A 15,777-nucleotide genomic window follows, 5' to 3' on the forward strand; every position below is an offset into this window, starting at 1 on the left:
ACATCTTTCTCTCAGTGAAACTCTGCCGATGATAAAACAGTGTTGAATGAACATACACTAAAACCTGTGTGGCCGCTTTTTAAAGCGATTATAGTTTCTTCAATAGCCCCCACAAAAGTATTTTGCTCTAACTGCAGCAGCGGACGTGTAGACGTACTGAAGCTCTACACAGTCAAATGCACAAGGATTTTTTTGGCGAGCGCTGAACAAAAAGTTGAAAAAAAAGTATACACTTCAACCGTGGTTTTTGTCTTTTCAATAGCTTTAACCTCCCTAAAGGCCGCTATTTGTTGATCTACAGTTCCTTAATGTGATGACTCAGAGTACTGGACGTGTAATCTAGGTGTAACTGGCCTATGAGAGGAGACAGATCCCCTGGGGACCAATGGTGGAGTGGAGCTCAGGGGTCAGGGTCCTCTGAGACCCAGAGCTTCTAGTTTGAATGGTCCTCCTGTTCAGCTCGAACACTGGCCCAGGGATGGCACTTTAGAGCGGGATACATCCTCACATCAGGAACTGGAAAAGATCCATCTGCAGGAGCCCGGGGACTTTGTTTTTCAGTAATATGTGAGTAATTCTCTGTCGTTTTTCTCTGTTTTTAAAAAGCTTTTGAGAGGGCAGAGGGAAATGATATAAGCTGGGGTTGTTTATGATATCTGACTGCTTATCAAACAGGTCAGTGTAGTTTTATCAGCTGTGTATGAGAATCTACTGATTTTTGTAATTGTGTTCTCTAATTTGGTGAAACTTGAGTGTGTTTGCATACACAACTCAATTCAGTGGATACAGCTTTTAATATTTTTTTATAGGACAATTATTTAATTATAAAATATGACTATAAAAGTTGAGTCATTTTGCATCAAAGAAACTGAAATAGCTGATATCTGAAAGGACTTAAAGGGATTTTTTTTAAACCACTTTTGACTTGATATTCCATTAGGTAGAGGCAAGAAATTTAGCAGTGCGTGTTTCTTTTCTTTCTTTCTTTTTTGTCTTTAGTCTTTCTAAATCTTTGCCTAGAAATGTATAATTTGGAACACATATGGGTGGTTAACTTCTATTTAACAGCCAACTGTAAATTTAAACTTGATGTTCTTTTACTCATACAATGTGATTTATTGAATTACTGACTTATTGAATTGCTGTACTACAGGCACTTATAGCCCCTGACGTCAAAAATTGGAAAATGCCAGCCTTCAAAGCCCTGCTGGTGTTTGCTGCAGTCTTCGCCATCTTGGGACTGACCCAATGTCAAAAGATGCCAAGTAAGTTTTAACTTTTTCATGCTTATTTGATATCTACAGCATATTTCTCATAGCCTAAAAAATACACAGACCCTGGACCATCAGCCACACAGTGTGCTGGTTCTGTAGAGTTATGTGGGGCTGGACTTGTTAGATGTGTTGCTGCTATATTTTCTGTCACTTTAATTTAAGAGATTTCTAATCTTAGTGAGCCATTTCCTGGTTAAATAAACGTATCATATATGATGGACAATCAGATAAATCATATTAATTATTTGCTCTGATTACAGTTTTCTAGGTTGAACTGTACTTCCACACTGCAACCAGCAGATGTCAGTGTTTGTCAGTTCATAGTCCATCGTTGGCCTCACAGCGGTCGACCCACTGTTCTCAGTGCCCATGTGGACACTAGGAGGTCACCCTGGGGTTAAGCTCGGCGCATGAACATGCCAAGAGTGTTTGTGTTGCCATAAATAAACCAGTTATCACGATGTTGTTTTTCTACCTGTGGTGCCCTGCCCACAGATACAACACTCTGTCTGCAGGAATAGTATCAGCAGTGTTGTATTTTTGGCCTGCAGACTGTAATACATGGCAGTGAAACATATGTACATCCGACAAGACAGCAGCTGATTTCACATGAAAACCTCTCTGCATCCTCATATCGTATTAGCTTTTTCATTATTGTAGAGTAGGGTTCTTGAGTTGTTTTCAACGGCAGTCATAGTATTTGTAATCAGGATCTTTCACCATCTTTCATCCACATGCTTTAACATCACAGGAAGTACCACAGCCGTGCTGATCTCATACAAACTGGAGCACAAAGCTTGCAGTGTTTAGAATTCAGTAGCCAAATCCACCCATGAAAGAAAATGAACAGCCTCTTCATGTCAATGGGTTTAAATAAATTACCTCATTGTACCTGCGACAATGTTATCTATTCATGACAATGAGTAAGGCAACCGTTTAAAAACTCAGTGACATCAGCGCTGACATAAGATTTAGAAGCAGTCTGTGTGAGGTCAAACTAAGCCCAGTGTTTGTGCTGCAAGGTTTTGATCTGCTGGAGGAGTTTCGTGTGCCCGAGTCGAGAGGAGTGAGGAGAGTGGACGGCTCTCAGCCTGAGGTGGTGGCCTACCGTGTCAACCCCTCCATTCATCTACGGAGGACCATGAGGTGCAGTACTGCCGCCTGAGCCTTCATTCATTCAATGAAGCTGGAAAATGATTAAAAATCTTGCTTTTGCTGATCTCCAGAGGTTCTCACCTCTCTGCAGTGATATGGACATGTACTCTAAGGTGTCAGCACACTGTGACATCACTGTTGCGTGTGCTCACAGGTGTGACAAAGTACCTTTCTGTCCACACCCATCACTGATGCTGCAGGTGGAACCGACTTAAAACTTCCAACCACAGTGAAGCAAAACAGTGCTTTTCAACTTGGTGTTACTCTTTAAAGGCTCACTGAGTTCCAGGCTGAAAAGCAGTTTTACACCCGAAACACCACCCAGCAACAATGTCACAAGGTCCTGGTGTCCACCTGTACATCACTGCAGCTAGGTGAAAAATAAAAGCAATGTGGGTCTGCAAAAACAAGATTTTCAGGGAGTGTTAAGTTACTTTTTTATGAAGTTCCCATTTATGAGCTTTTATATCATGTCCAAATGCATGTAATGACAGTAAACCTATAATTAGTTGCATGATTGGAGACTTGTCTCTGTCTTGTCTTGTCTGAATGCTTTATGTATCTCAGAAGTGCACTGATTGAGTTGTTAGCCATGCTAGATGCTTGGCTTGAGCTATGTTGCTACGACCATTGCACTGCATTAGCATGCTCACATGCTAAAATAAGATGGTAAACATGATAACTCTTTACACCTGCTAAACAGCAGCATATTAGCAGTTGTATTGTGAACATGTTTACATGCTGATTTGCATTTGGCTCAAAGCACCGCTGTGCCTCACACAGCTGCTAGCATCGCTGCAGACTTTGCCTCGTTTTTCTTTAAAGGCTCATTCACTAACATGAGAGCGGCGTTCTCTGCTGAGCTGAGGGAAAATGTGCTTTGTTCAAAATAAAGAAACAAATTGTCTTTCACAAACACAAATGTGTCATATGCTAATGTGGAATTTAAGCATAACATTTCAAAAGCTCTGTTTTACTTATTCATTGTCTTAAAGCCTTTTGTTCCTACAAAAGCCTTTAATTGTTGTTTTGTGTTGAAAGTCGGCTCTCTTTGATGGAATCCAGCTCTCTAAACCTCGCTCTTGCTCACAGTGATGTGTATCCAGATGGACTTCCCTCCGACTACTCCGTCATCGCAACATTTAAGGTGACCAAGGACGCTGCCAAGAAATCCTGGGACCTGTGGCAGGTCAGTGACCCCAAGGGACGAGAGCAAGTCGGCCTGCGTTTCCAGGGTGATACGCGCTCTTTAGACTTCTTCTACACCAGCCCCTATGGGAGCCAGATGCTGAGGACCTTCCATGGCGTGGAAAAGTTGTTTGACGGAGAGTGGCACAAGTTGGCGCTCAGTGTGAAGGGCAGCCAGGTGAAGCTGCTGATAGACTGCGAAGAGGTCAGTGTGGAGTCCATTGACGAGCCAAGGCCAGTCATCCACCGAGGGTACACCTCCATCGTCAAGCGGGCTGTAGGAGATCGCTCTGTCTCTGTGCGTTGACAGCTTTAAGTAATATTTCAGCTTCCTTTGATTTGGGATGCAACTTTAATTTCTTATATCATCTCCTGTCTCTCTCCAGGTGGACCTCCAGCAGATGGAGGTGTCATGTGACCCAGAGAAGGCGTACTCAGAGGGCTGCTGTGAGCTCTCTGGTGTGGTGAGTCAACTCCCATTCAATATGGTTTCCTTCCCCCTGTTAGAGATGTGTGTGTACTTTTAAATAAAAGTTGTCTCACCTCTCTCTCTATGGCAGTGTGGAGGGTATGCAGAGATTGGTCTAACAGGTGGAAGAGCATCTTGCAAATGTATGCATGGACAACCTGGCGTTCAGGGACCTGCAGGGCCAAAGGTGAGCGTGCCCGTGCAGTGAAAATTAGAACATGCGGATTAAATAAGTGGAATCTGTGTTGACCTTTTTTTTAATTCTTCTGCAGGGTCACAGAGGTCTTCCAGGAGAACCCGGAGACCCTGGAAGACAAGGAAACTGGGTAAATAAACATGCAATGTGTCTCTCTGTCATGTAGATATCAAACCTTACATTATGCTGGATAAATACTTGTTCTACTGTTCACTTGATGCATTCTCCCCATTAGCAGCCCCCGCCCCCTCCTCTTGCAGCACAATAAAGAGTTAAGCCGAATTGTAGTTAAGCGACATTGTAAAACCTTCATGCGTGAGGCGGCAGCAAAGCTGTGGAAAATGGCAATAGAAGTGCAACTGAGACACGACAGGATGGAAACAGATCTGGAAGCAGAAAGCGCTCAGCGATAGTAAACATAAGGGCTCCTTTCAAACTCATGTCTGCTCTGCAAAGGATTCAGGAGGAAGCCAAGGTAAACACGAACCAATACGGATGTGACAATAAATTTGTTTTTGCCGTTCTGAAATAGCCATTTGCATCTTAAAACGCAGGCCCTGCTGGTTTAGGATACAGGATTTCACTCGAACTGGCAAATGATCACAGGATTTCTAATGGTTTTGCTTTTCCATTTGGAAGAAACTGTGCCAAATGTAATGAATCCCACACGCACAGGAAAACCAGGCAGTGTAGCAACAGCCATGCCCTCCAACTGCCTGGTAACGAGTGGCATTAGGGTGTTAAGCTATTGTTTGAAATTTCTCAGATGTTTTGTTTCTTAAATGATTTTATTTGTGTGGATAAGGCTAATAAAATCACTGCAGAAAGAGATTTGAGAAAATTAGAATGAACAAAGTATTCTGCTGCAGGAGCTAGTTACGCGTGCATCAGCGAATGAATAAATACACTCGCATTTGCATCCTTTAGGGAGCCGCAGACGTGATTATTTCCACTTTAAATTTATGACTTGTTAATCTCTTTGATCCTTAGCAGTCAGTTATGTTGGAGCACATCTGAGAGTCTTTTAAAAACAGTCAGGAGAACATGTGTTTAAAGAAGGATTTTTTTAAAAAATGTACGTGAAGGTTTGGCATTTAACATGCCCTTTGCACTCAAGGAAATCCCCCATGCTGCCTGAGCAAACACATGTTCGCTTGTCAGCCCACGTACGTTCAGAGCACATTTCCAGAGCTGTACATGCTACATACTGCTGTCCTGAACTGCAGCTGCGGCTCATCTGGAGTAAACATCTGTCTTTTGTAACTCGTTAGAGTTTTGACCTCCCGCCAGCTTGTGAATCAAAGAGCCCCAACATGTTCATCTCCTCCCCTGCTGGCATCCGAGGAGGGCATGTCCTGGCAAGGACGCATGAGCCGTCCACCTCGGGTGGTGGGTGGTCCTGCGTTCGGCAGAGCTATACCGCCTTTGAAACGCTGTAAAGTTCACGCTCATGCCTCTCGCCGTACTGTCGGCCATCTCTGAGGTGTCGAATAAACTGCCAGCACAAAGGCATCCCGGCCCTGTTTAATCTGTTTGTTGACACAGTGAAATACAGCCAACTGGAAAACACTTTCCCCTCCACTACTGAGGAAGTCAGCATCTGTGCAAACAATATTGGTCCATTTTGTTGTATTTATGACTGTTTCCCAAACCCTACTGAATATGATGGTGTATATTTTCCACTAATGTGACTGATGTGACATTTATAGCATGTTCACATTTTAAACTTGATTATCCTCTTCCTATCAAATGATTTTCAGAGCTGACGTTTAAGGAATAGTTTGGGACAGTTAGTGAATACGCTCACTCACTTTCTTCCTGGCAGTTAGATGAGGCGATCGATGCCTCTGTCTTATCTGTGGATTAAGTATGAAGCTACAGCCAGGGAACGGTTAGTTTAGCATAAAGCCAGGAAGCAGCTAGCCTGACTCCGTCCGAGTTCAGAAATGCTCCTACCAGCACCTCTAAAGCTCACTAACCCGAGCTTCACCACCACGTGTAAATTGCTTTTACACTCTGGTTTTGTATATATTAAACAAACACGCTACACAAGTTAATTGGCTTTAGAGGGGCTGGTCGAAAAAAAACTTTGAGCTGACTGTTTCCCCTTGTTTCCGCTCTTTGTGCTAAGCTAGCTGCCTCCTGGCTGTGGCTTCACACTTAAAGGAATAGCACAACAATACAAACAAGCGTTCTCACTTTTGTTTGTGTTGTGTTTTGTTTGTTTTTTGTGTAACACAACACGATAAGAAAACTGATATTGCTCTCATGTCGGGCCGTTAAATATGATGTAGCCAGCAGATGGTTAGCCTAGCCAGCCCGGCTCTGTCAAAAGTTAAGTGCAGCTCTTTATTGTCCACCTAGGAATATTGGGATTATTATGTATTATGTATTTTGTAATATATTTTTGTCATCACTGTCACAATTTTTTTTCAATGTTACTCTCAGTTTTTGTATGGTTTAAACAAAGATGAAACATGGTAATTAGTGAGATTTAGAGATGCTATTACCTTTGGACCAAACCAGGCTAGCTATTTCCCCTTGCTTCCAATCTCCATGCTAAACTAAGATAGCATTTCCTTGCTTGAGCTTCATATTTACTGTGCAAGCTTGACAGGGCATCTAACTAATACTGGCAAGTCAATTTCCCATAATGTCAAAACACTGTCTCTCTATTCAGCATCAGTCTTGCCACAATGACTGCAGCAAAATCAACAGCTACTTTCAGAGGGAGCAAATGCTGTCATGTCTAAACTGTGTCTGATGCAATGCAAAGTTTAATCTCCCAGATGTCATTAGTGACTTTCTGTCAGTGGAAACGGACGCTAACGTTCACATTTTACGCTCTGCTTCTCAACCCGCTCACAAACAAATAGCTCATGGTTGTGATTAAGTCCAACTTGTTTTGCAGGGGATCAGGGGAAACACAGGAGACTATGGCAACATCGGTGAGACGGGCCCAAAGGTAAGATCTGCCATAATTTGCCCCTATCAGAGCTACATGTGGGTCTGGCTCGTTCTCAAAACGCATTAATGAAACCTCACACACATGTCCTCAGGGCGAAGAGGGAATCAGAGGCGAGAAAGGAATGAGAGGACTCTGGGGCCAACTGGTAATTTATCAAACTCAGTATAATAATTTTCTGTACCCTGAAATGTTACAAATCCTAATTAATGAGATATTGTGTTACAGGGAGACAGGGGTCCTAAAGGGCTGAAAGGATTAAAAGGGGCAGCAGGCTTCAAGGTAAACCTCTTCCACTGGGTTCAGGCTTTAGTAGGATCTGTTTAATTAGGACATCGGCAGCCAGCTAATGAAGTTATAGTCTTTTCATTGGATCTCTGTGCAGTTTGTTGTTAAAGTCATATAGCTTTATAGATAATCCACAAGGTTTAATGCTGAAATTTTGACTGTAATTAAAGGGAGTTCGTGGGCCACCTGGGGACATCGGAGAGACTGGGAAACTAGGAGAAGTTGTAAGTTAGCCTTTAACACGCAGTGCTGAGACCTGTTGCAAAACATTATGCAATTACTGTATCACTAACATTTTGGCCTCCTTGAAGGGTGCTAAAGGCGAAAAAGGATATGAAGGGATTCCTGGGTTTCAAGGAGTTAAGGTATTCCTATTTCCTTCTTCCTCTCTCTTCTTTTTATATTGATATTGTGACTTAATTCCTCATGCTTTTATTTTTAGGGTGAAAAAGGGACCACTGGTGTAGTAGGGCGTGCTGGGCCCAGAGGAAAGCAGGTGGGTTGTTGTGGGATCCCCTGTTCCATAACCCATAATAAAACACTCAAAATTCTTTGTCTACTACCTTCAAAATCCCCTCATGTGAGCGTGGAGCCAGTAAATCATTTTTAATGTGCTATAACGCTGGAGTAGAGCTATGTTTTTGGCTTATGCATCGTCTCCATAAACAACATTAGTACATGCGGCCGGATTCTGGCTGAGATCTCAGGGCCTGAACTATATCAACATAAACTGGTGAGTCACTGAAAGAGGAGCCCCGACCGCAACGATAAGCCACTGTGTTGGTACATGAAAGAAGGCTCTCTGGTTCGTCATGATGCTTACTGAATGACGCTCGCTGCAGATAACATAAAATCTCATGTTGCTTGAAATGATGATTTGACAGGGTATCGTGGGAGACCCTGGAGAGAGGGGAGCTCCTGGAGAGAAGGGGAAGCCTGTATGTATGACACATGAATCCAAAGGACATTGACATGATGTGTCTCTTTTCTTTTTTTTATTAACACCAGATATGAATATTACAAATATTTTATGTGTTATTTGGATTTTTTATGGATATACCTTTTGTCTGAACCCTAGGGGATCCAAGGACCTGTGGGCAGAGCTGGCACCAGCGGACCGAAGGTGATTCACTTCTGACACACCCGGCGCCTCACACACGAGCACTCACTTAAAATATGTTTAAAAAATGATTTGTCTGTTTTATAATAATGATAGTGTTCCCCTAGGGCATTAGTGGAGATCCGGGCTTACCAGGCAGAGATGGTGACACAGGAATAGAGGTATTATTGTCTACTAACAGTAATTTCATCATGATGCTTTTCGAAGCAGTGCGCTTGCATTATTGTAAGTGTCATCTGTTCCTCACAGGCTTATCAAGGACCACAAGGTCTCAGCGGGAAACTCGGACGAAGTGGAGTAAAGGTAGCTCGTTGATCTTGTTTGGGTTCGTAGCCAACTCTTCAATTGAGTTGTTTTTGGCAGATTCATTTGTTGTGGTTCGTGTCTTTTACAGGGAGAGAAAGGCGCCCTTGGGTCAGCAGGAGAAATGGGTCCCCAAGGCCGAACTGTAAGTCACTTTTTCAGTCACTGAAGACGAGCACGTCGTACATTTTATACGTAAAGTAGTTTGCCATCCTAAAGGAAAACGACAAAAAATAAAGCAGTCCCTTAGGTCGGTTTAATAAATGTTTTATTCTCGAGGGCCCAAGAGGTTACAAGGGTTCTGCAGGGAAGCCAGGAAGACCTGGATTTATCGGCCCACCGGGACCTACTGTAAGTCCTCCAGATGAATTTTCTAAACTCTTCCAAACACCAGTTCATTTTCTTCAAGCCATTCAACTATGTCATCTCTTCGCAGGGACACGTGGGTGTGCCTGGAAAACCAGGGCCCAAGGTAAATACAACCTTATCACCAGCCATTAGAAATCAAAGGCGACGGCGAAATCATCATTTAATGCATTTAAAGAAGAGTAGAATTTATCAGACGCCGGTTCATGAGCTGTACACAATCAGACCATTCAGGAACAGGTAGATGTTTTCTGTTACAAAACCAGCTTTTACAAAGGAACTTCTGGAATGATTATTTTCACAGTTAAACATAAGCTAAAGTCCGAACTCGGAAATCCTCTGCACGCCAACATGAAGCAGTCAAGTGCCAGTAGAATCCCAAATGAACACCTGGCATGCTGCATCAACACATGATGTGCAGCAAGTCCTTTTTCATTTTAGATTAAGTGTTATCTCATTTGGACATGCCATCAGCCACAGCGCAACAACTCAAACTCACAGTCACTTATAATAAGCTACAATGTGAGTTATATCGTGGCCGACTTAGACCCTGACATGACTTCAAGGAAGGATCTACTTTATCGGTGAATGAAATCTATTCACAGAGCAGAACACCTGTGAAACTCTCATATATCAAATATTTGCAAGCCTCTGAGCTATGTTTATTTTTGCATTTGCCTTGTGCAGGGAGACACAGGAATCCAGGGAATCCAAGGAGTTGGAGGTGCACGGGTACGGCCTTAAATATTTCACCCCCTCTGCTCGTCATTACATCTTCTTCATGTTTCCTTGTTAACGCCACTTTGCTCTTTTTTTAAAGGGGGAAAAAGCAGCTAAGGGCCCAAAAGGAAAGGTGAGCTGTGATTCTGCTGTTAGAGCTTCATTGACAAATACAGTTTGATGGTGATTACAATAACAATGGAATCACTAACAATGATAATTATAATGCTGTACTTACGGGCGTATGGGCTAAGTGAATACACAGGGGACTACTCACCGTCAGTCCCATCCTCTAATTTAATAACAAGATCAATCACCACTCATTGGCTGTGATGCGGTGGGTCACTGAAAGCAGCACTCATGCAGATGTGCGTTACCTAATACTGTGATATTCCTGCCAGGCCGTCACATTTCACTGGTTAGCAAACGTTACATTCATCACGCTCTCTGTTTGCAAACTGAACAGTCTGAAAAATCTGATATGAATCCATCAAACAACATTCCAAACATAGTTAGAGCATCTGTGGATGTGATGATAACTGCACTAAAATGAATACTGCACATTTCCCAGGTGTTCTCTGGGTTGTTCATGTATCTCTGTTATGTATATAGTAATAGTAGCATAGTATATGTAATAGTTGTGGAATATAGTAATGCAGAATTAATTGAATATGTGTACCTTAATAGAAACATCTGTTGCAAGTTTCCTTTTGTGCTTTTACCTCTGAGATTCTGTTACTTGCTGGTTTAACTGTCTATGTGACAGTTAATTATTACTATTAATTTCACATAATAAGCATTTTAAGATGCTGCTGCTTTCCATTGTACATTGTATTGGCTCTGTCCTGAATCCAGTCCTGCTGATGCTGTTAACTTGCTCTGTAGGTTGGAGACAGGGGTGAGCAAGGTCCTCAGGGAGGACGGGGGAAGCGTGGCCCGGCAGGCCCACCTGGACGCTCAGGTCCTGTCGGAGTCAAGGGGGTTCGAGGTGAAGGAGGACCAGACGGCTTTCAGGGGCCTCCAGGTCCACCAGTAAGTAAAATACAAGCTTCTGAAATCATGATGAAAAGCACCGCTCCTCATTCTCTACTATCACTGGCACTTCATCTGTGAATGATGGCACAGAAACAGCACTGTAATCATTTGTACCAGTTACTCACAGGCAGACGCACAGTGTTTGGTAATAACCGTGGTGTCAGGAACACATTTAAACAGTTTCACATTAGCCTGTAGTTTGTAGTGACTCACAGCAAGGGCTTCATTTAGTGCGGCTATAAATCCATAATGAGCCTCAGGAAATATTGTTGGCTTCGTTTGTTCATTGCATTTTCTGTGAGAGGCAGCCATTGCTTCTGCATGTCCCGTCCTGTAATGTTCCATATTACATGTCCCACAGTTGGGTCGCTCGCAGTGATGGATGTGGTAATGATCTGTCACACAGGGCCCGACTCTCCCTGCTCAGCACGTGATCGAGGTTTGTAAGAAAGTGGTCCTGGAGCAGATGTCCACCTTCGCCAACTCAGTGAAGCGGACATGTGCTGCAGTTTGTCCTCTCTATGGAGACGTGCCCATGGGTGCCCCTGGTCCCCCTGGACAGAAAGGACCCCCCGGACCTCCTGTGAGTTTTACAGTTTGGGTGTTCTGCACAGGCGCTCTGGGGACATTGTTTTCCACAAAATTATTGCTTTAGGTGTCACCTCCTGCAGACCTTTAGCTGAGGCACACTGCCACAGTATGCACATTCTGCATACATTGTTCATTTTTGTCTCCCCGCCTCAGTAAAATGCAAACACATTGCAAGGGTCTGGACTGGACTAAGAGAGCTGAAGTATTTGGCAGAAAAGCTTGGAATGAAAACGTTACGATTTTCCACGTCTCCATGAGGACAAATAAGGAGTCACAGACTAGACACTTGGTCTGTGCTCAATGGCTTTTGGAGAGTATCAAGGCTGTCTTTGGATTGGAAAGCCTTTTCCACATTATTATTCAGTGTAGAACCGATTCATGTTCCACAACTTCTTTAATCGCAACGACTCTCAGGCTGATAAATGCTCTTGAAGCCATGACTATATAAAAATATTCCACAGTATTAGATTATGGCCAGCAACCTTCATGTTGTGGCGTTTAATGCCAAATCAAGAACAGTGATGTACCAGTACTGTGCATATTGAGTATTGAGTGATCAGCCAAATACATATTTTCTGTTTTTGTGCACAGACTGCAATTCATGATTTGACCCACAACAACAGCAAAAAAAACTTTGCAAGGATTATACTGAAAACGCACAAAAGATTAATGATGTTTTTTGCTATTGATGATGTTGTCAGGGTGACCCTGGTAACGATGGTGTTGATGGAGAAGTGGGCCTGCCGGGATTCTACGGAGAAGCCGGAGAACTGGGCCGCCAAGGAGAAACAGGTGTGAAAAACAACCCTGACATATTGTATTTATGAACACGATCAACACCAAAGCTATAATTCACTCATGCTTGTTTTAGGAAGGAACACAAGAATAAGAACCAGTGGTGGAAAAAGAATTCAGATCCTTTATATAAACCTGCATGAATTGATAGTTTTGGCCACTCAGCGGCAGGACAACAAGCTGTAAACACATCCCTGACATATACTGTCCTGAAGTATAATTACTGAAACAGCTGAAGTAGCACTACAATGAAAACTCTATAACAAGCAAAAGTCTGCATTCAAAAGGGGCACACCACTACTTGATGGGTATAACTGCTCAGCCAGTGAAAATAGTTGTATAATCTGTGGCCCTTTGTCAGCTCTGAGGAAAAATAATGTCATAGTAATGCATCAGAGGTTATCTCAGCCTGTGGTTGGACGTTACCAGTTTTAACAGAAAGCCTGTGTTACAAGTTTGAAAGGTGTTTGCTGGGCAGTGAGGGTCTACTGAAGATACCAAGTCAAGTGGAACGGGGACTCCAAGGGGAAGTGTTGGACTAGGGACATCAGTGGTTAACCACTGACAATATTCTTGACAGGTTACACATGTCGACCTATAGTTTAATTTGGCTTCACTTAGCCTGGGGCTAACAGCTCCTTTAGCCTGGGGCTAACAGCTCCTTTTCTCTGGGGCTAACAGCTCCTTTAGCCTGGGGCTAGCAGCTCCCTATAGCCTGGGGCTCACAGCTCCCTTAGCCTTGGGCTGACAGCTCCCTTAGCCTTGGGCTAACAGCTCCCTTAGCCTGGGGCTAACAGCTCCTTTAGCCTGGGGCTGACATCTTCCTTAGACTCGGGCTAACAGACCCCTTAGCTTGGGGCTGACAGCTCCCTTAGCCTTGGGCTAACAGCTCCCTTAGCCTGGGGCTAACAGCTCCCTATAGCCTGGGGCTGACAGCTCCTTTAGCCTGGGGCTAACAGCTCCCTTAGCCTGGGGCTAACACCTCCCTTAGCACAGGGCTAAGTGCAGTGCGAAAAATTAAAAGCTCGGTGAGGGAAAATTTCCTCCAGAGAGATAACAAAGTCAAATGTAAAATGTGTAAGAGTGCCCTTCAGTTTAGTCTTAGTGGTATGCTGTTCCACATTAAGAAAGCACCCAGGGGCCATATCCGAAGACGGCTAGCATCCAAAGATCATGTTACCCATTTTGTGTGCATATGTGGTTGAGACGAGGGATTTAAAGAGCCAGTTTGCCACCTTGAGCCTGATATGTTATTCCATCGAGTGCTACTGTGACTAAACACTTTGAGGAGAAGAAGGATTAGCTAAGAGTCAAGCTAGACAGGGCAGACGAGCTAGCTGTGACCACCGACTGCTGGACATCTCTCACAAATCAAAGCTGGGTTCACTCTCAGCTGTCACTTCATCAGTACTGACTGGGAGATGCAGTCCAGTGCACTCCTCAGCTCAACACCGACCAGTTCAGACTATCGAAAGCAAAATTACCCGACGCTGGCGTCCCTAATCCGGACAGACAGCAAGGACTAACAGTCCAGACATGAGCACACGCTTTTTAAGATTCTTTTTAATATGTGTGTATCACAAATCCCCAAACTTGATAGAAGTGATGGAGGAACCTTTCAGGAAAATACATCAGCATTTTCAGCATAATGTTTCAAAAACATGTGTACTCATTATGCAGAACGGTCCTCTCAGAGTGAGGTGTTATTATGACTGACGCATTACTGTATATGCAGCTGACGTCTGCAAGGTAAGTACAGCTGTCAAATAAACATAGCCGACAAAAAAATTCAATATTCCCCTGAAGTTGAGTAAAATGGAAAGGCTCCAGTCTCTTTTAAAATTACATTGAAGTCCACCAGATTATTTCCACTACTGGAAAAAACACACTTGACTACCTTTCATCGTGAGCCGCACCATGTGAAACTGCTGAATCAAATACTGTACAGTGCTGTAAAACATGTATATTCTCCGCTCTAATTTATGGTTAGAGGCCTGAGCATGATGTCACACTCACGCTACATTCCCATGCCAAGCCAATGAAATCGAAGAATATTTACAAGGTTTACAAGGTGTTTTAAACATTGATTTAACAGTGATCTCAGTAACACATATGGTCTTTAATCAGCATGAACGGCGTGTTCCTGAGGGTTCTCGCTCCTGGGGCAATAACATTTCGGCCTGTCTGCTGTCATTCCTGCTAAGAGACATGTGCGTGCGGTTATGTGTGTGTGTGTGTGTGTGTGTGTCTGGCTTGCAGGTGACAGAGGAGAGCAAGGTGACAAAGGGGCCAAGGGTTACGGCCTACCTGGCTACGCTGGAGACCAGGGACCAAAGGGTAAGTACATCTTTAAATGCTTAATGTTATTTGAGGATTTGGTTAAAATGGAGCATTAATCGACGCGCACATCTGGGCCAGTGCATCATTTTCCAAACTGTATTCAGCTGAGTGTGTGCTTCGAATCCCTGTAGGAAGAGTGTGTTATTTGCCAAAAAAAGAAATGATTTTTCTCTGCAAGTGTTCTGTCCATGGCGTCAGTGAAAACAGCATTACTCAGCGTACTCAGCAGACTCAGAGGCCCGAAGACTAAACAACATTTCTGCCTCGATCTCAGGTCAGCGTGGACGTCCCGGCAGAGCCTTTGACGGCCAGCCAGGGAAGCAGGGCGAGAGGGGACACGTAGGCCGGCCTGGACTCAGGGGCCACCCTGGTCTCAGAGGACCTCCAGGTGTTTGTCTCACCTCTGGGTGCGCTCAGCTGAACTCCACCAGCGGGACAGTTCAGCCAGCACCGCGGAGGGTGAGGAATCGCCCGTAGAGGAAAGAAACAGTCAATTGAATATTGACCCCATAGGAGGAAAACAAGGCAGATTGTTTTTTGTTAATATGTGTTTGTTCAAATAAAGTGAAATTCTCATGTAAATATGCATCTCAGCTGAACTTCTGCGAACAGTTTGATCTGAAAGGTTACCGAAGAGAGCAGCGCGTATGTAATCTGAAGGAGAGTGATCACCAAATATATTTGTATAAAAAGGCCGTCTTCATTTGATAGTTTTATTTAAACTTATTTCACAAATCTGAGTTGTTCTTAATCGTCTGTTCTTTATAATAAAAATCCAGAAATGATGTTGTTTTAGACTATTGTGTGAAAGTCTGATTTAGGTTCATGATCACAGCTGTGTGTGTCAGAGAGTTTGAGAGCCAGTTTCATTTCTAAAAAAAAAAAGAAGTACAACCATGTTTGTCCTGCTTTAAGCACTTTAGTGATCCTTTACTGAAATAAAAGTACTGATACTCTGAAAATACTCAGCTA

General features: G+C 43.4%; 1 protein-coding gene across 1 annotated transcript; it reads left to right on the forward strand.

The window, feature by feature from the left end:
• Positions 1–1,186: 1,186 nt before the first annotated feature.
• On the forward strand, positions 1,187–15,493 carry zmp:0000000760 (collagen alpha-1(IX) chain). The gene is made up of 26 exons (XM_041947945.1): positions 1,187–1,265; positions 2,297–2,420; positions 3,522–3,915; positions 4,004–4,081; positions 4,178–4,273; positions 4,359–4,412; positions 7,194–7,247; positions 7,342–7,395; positions 7,476–7,529; positions 7,706–7,759; positions 7,847–7,900; positions 7,978–8,031; positions 8,420–8,473; positions 8,614–8,658; positions 8,763–8,816; positions 8,905–8,958; positions 9,050–9,103; positions 9,238–9,309; positions 9,395–9,430; positions 10,012–10,056; positions 10,145–10,177; positions 10,930–11,076; positions 11,486–11,662; positions 12,372–12,462; positions 14,725–14,802; positions 15,080–15,493. Exons 1-26 carry the CDS (start codon positions 1,187–1,189, stop codon positions 15,280–15,282), a joined length of 2,292 nt encoding a protein of 763 aa, XP_041803879.1. The 3' UTR covers positions 15,283–15,493.
• The last annotated feature ends 284 nt before the right edge of the window (positions 15,494–15,777 follow it).

This window comes from Chelmon rostratus, chromosome 11, assembly GCF_017976325.1.
Source record: "Chelmon rostratus isolate fCheRos1 chromosome 11, fCheRos1.pri, whole genome shotgun sequence".
NCBI classification, from domain to species: Eukaryota; Metazoa; Chordata; class Actinopteri; order Chaetodontiformes; family Chaetodontidae; genus Chelmon; species Chelmon rostratus.

Excerpts from the sequence above, each read along its gene's own strand:
- zmp:0000000760 (XM_041947945.1), top strand. The coding sequence starts at position 1,187 with ATGCCAGCCTTCAAAGCCCTGCTGGTGTTTGCTGCAGTCTTCGCCATC. Across the intron at positions 10,057-10,144 it reads AAGGAGTTGGAGGTGCACGG|GGGGAAAAAGCAGCTAAGGG; the intron begins GTACGGCCTTAA and ends CTTTTTTTAAAG. Across the intron at positions 11,077-11,485 it reads AGGGGCCTCCAGGTCCACCA|GGCCCGACTCTCCCTGCTCA; the intron begins GTAAGTAAAATA and ends TCTGTCACACAG.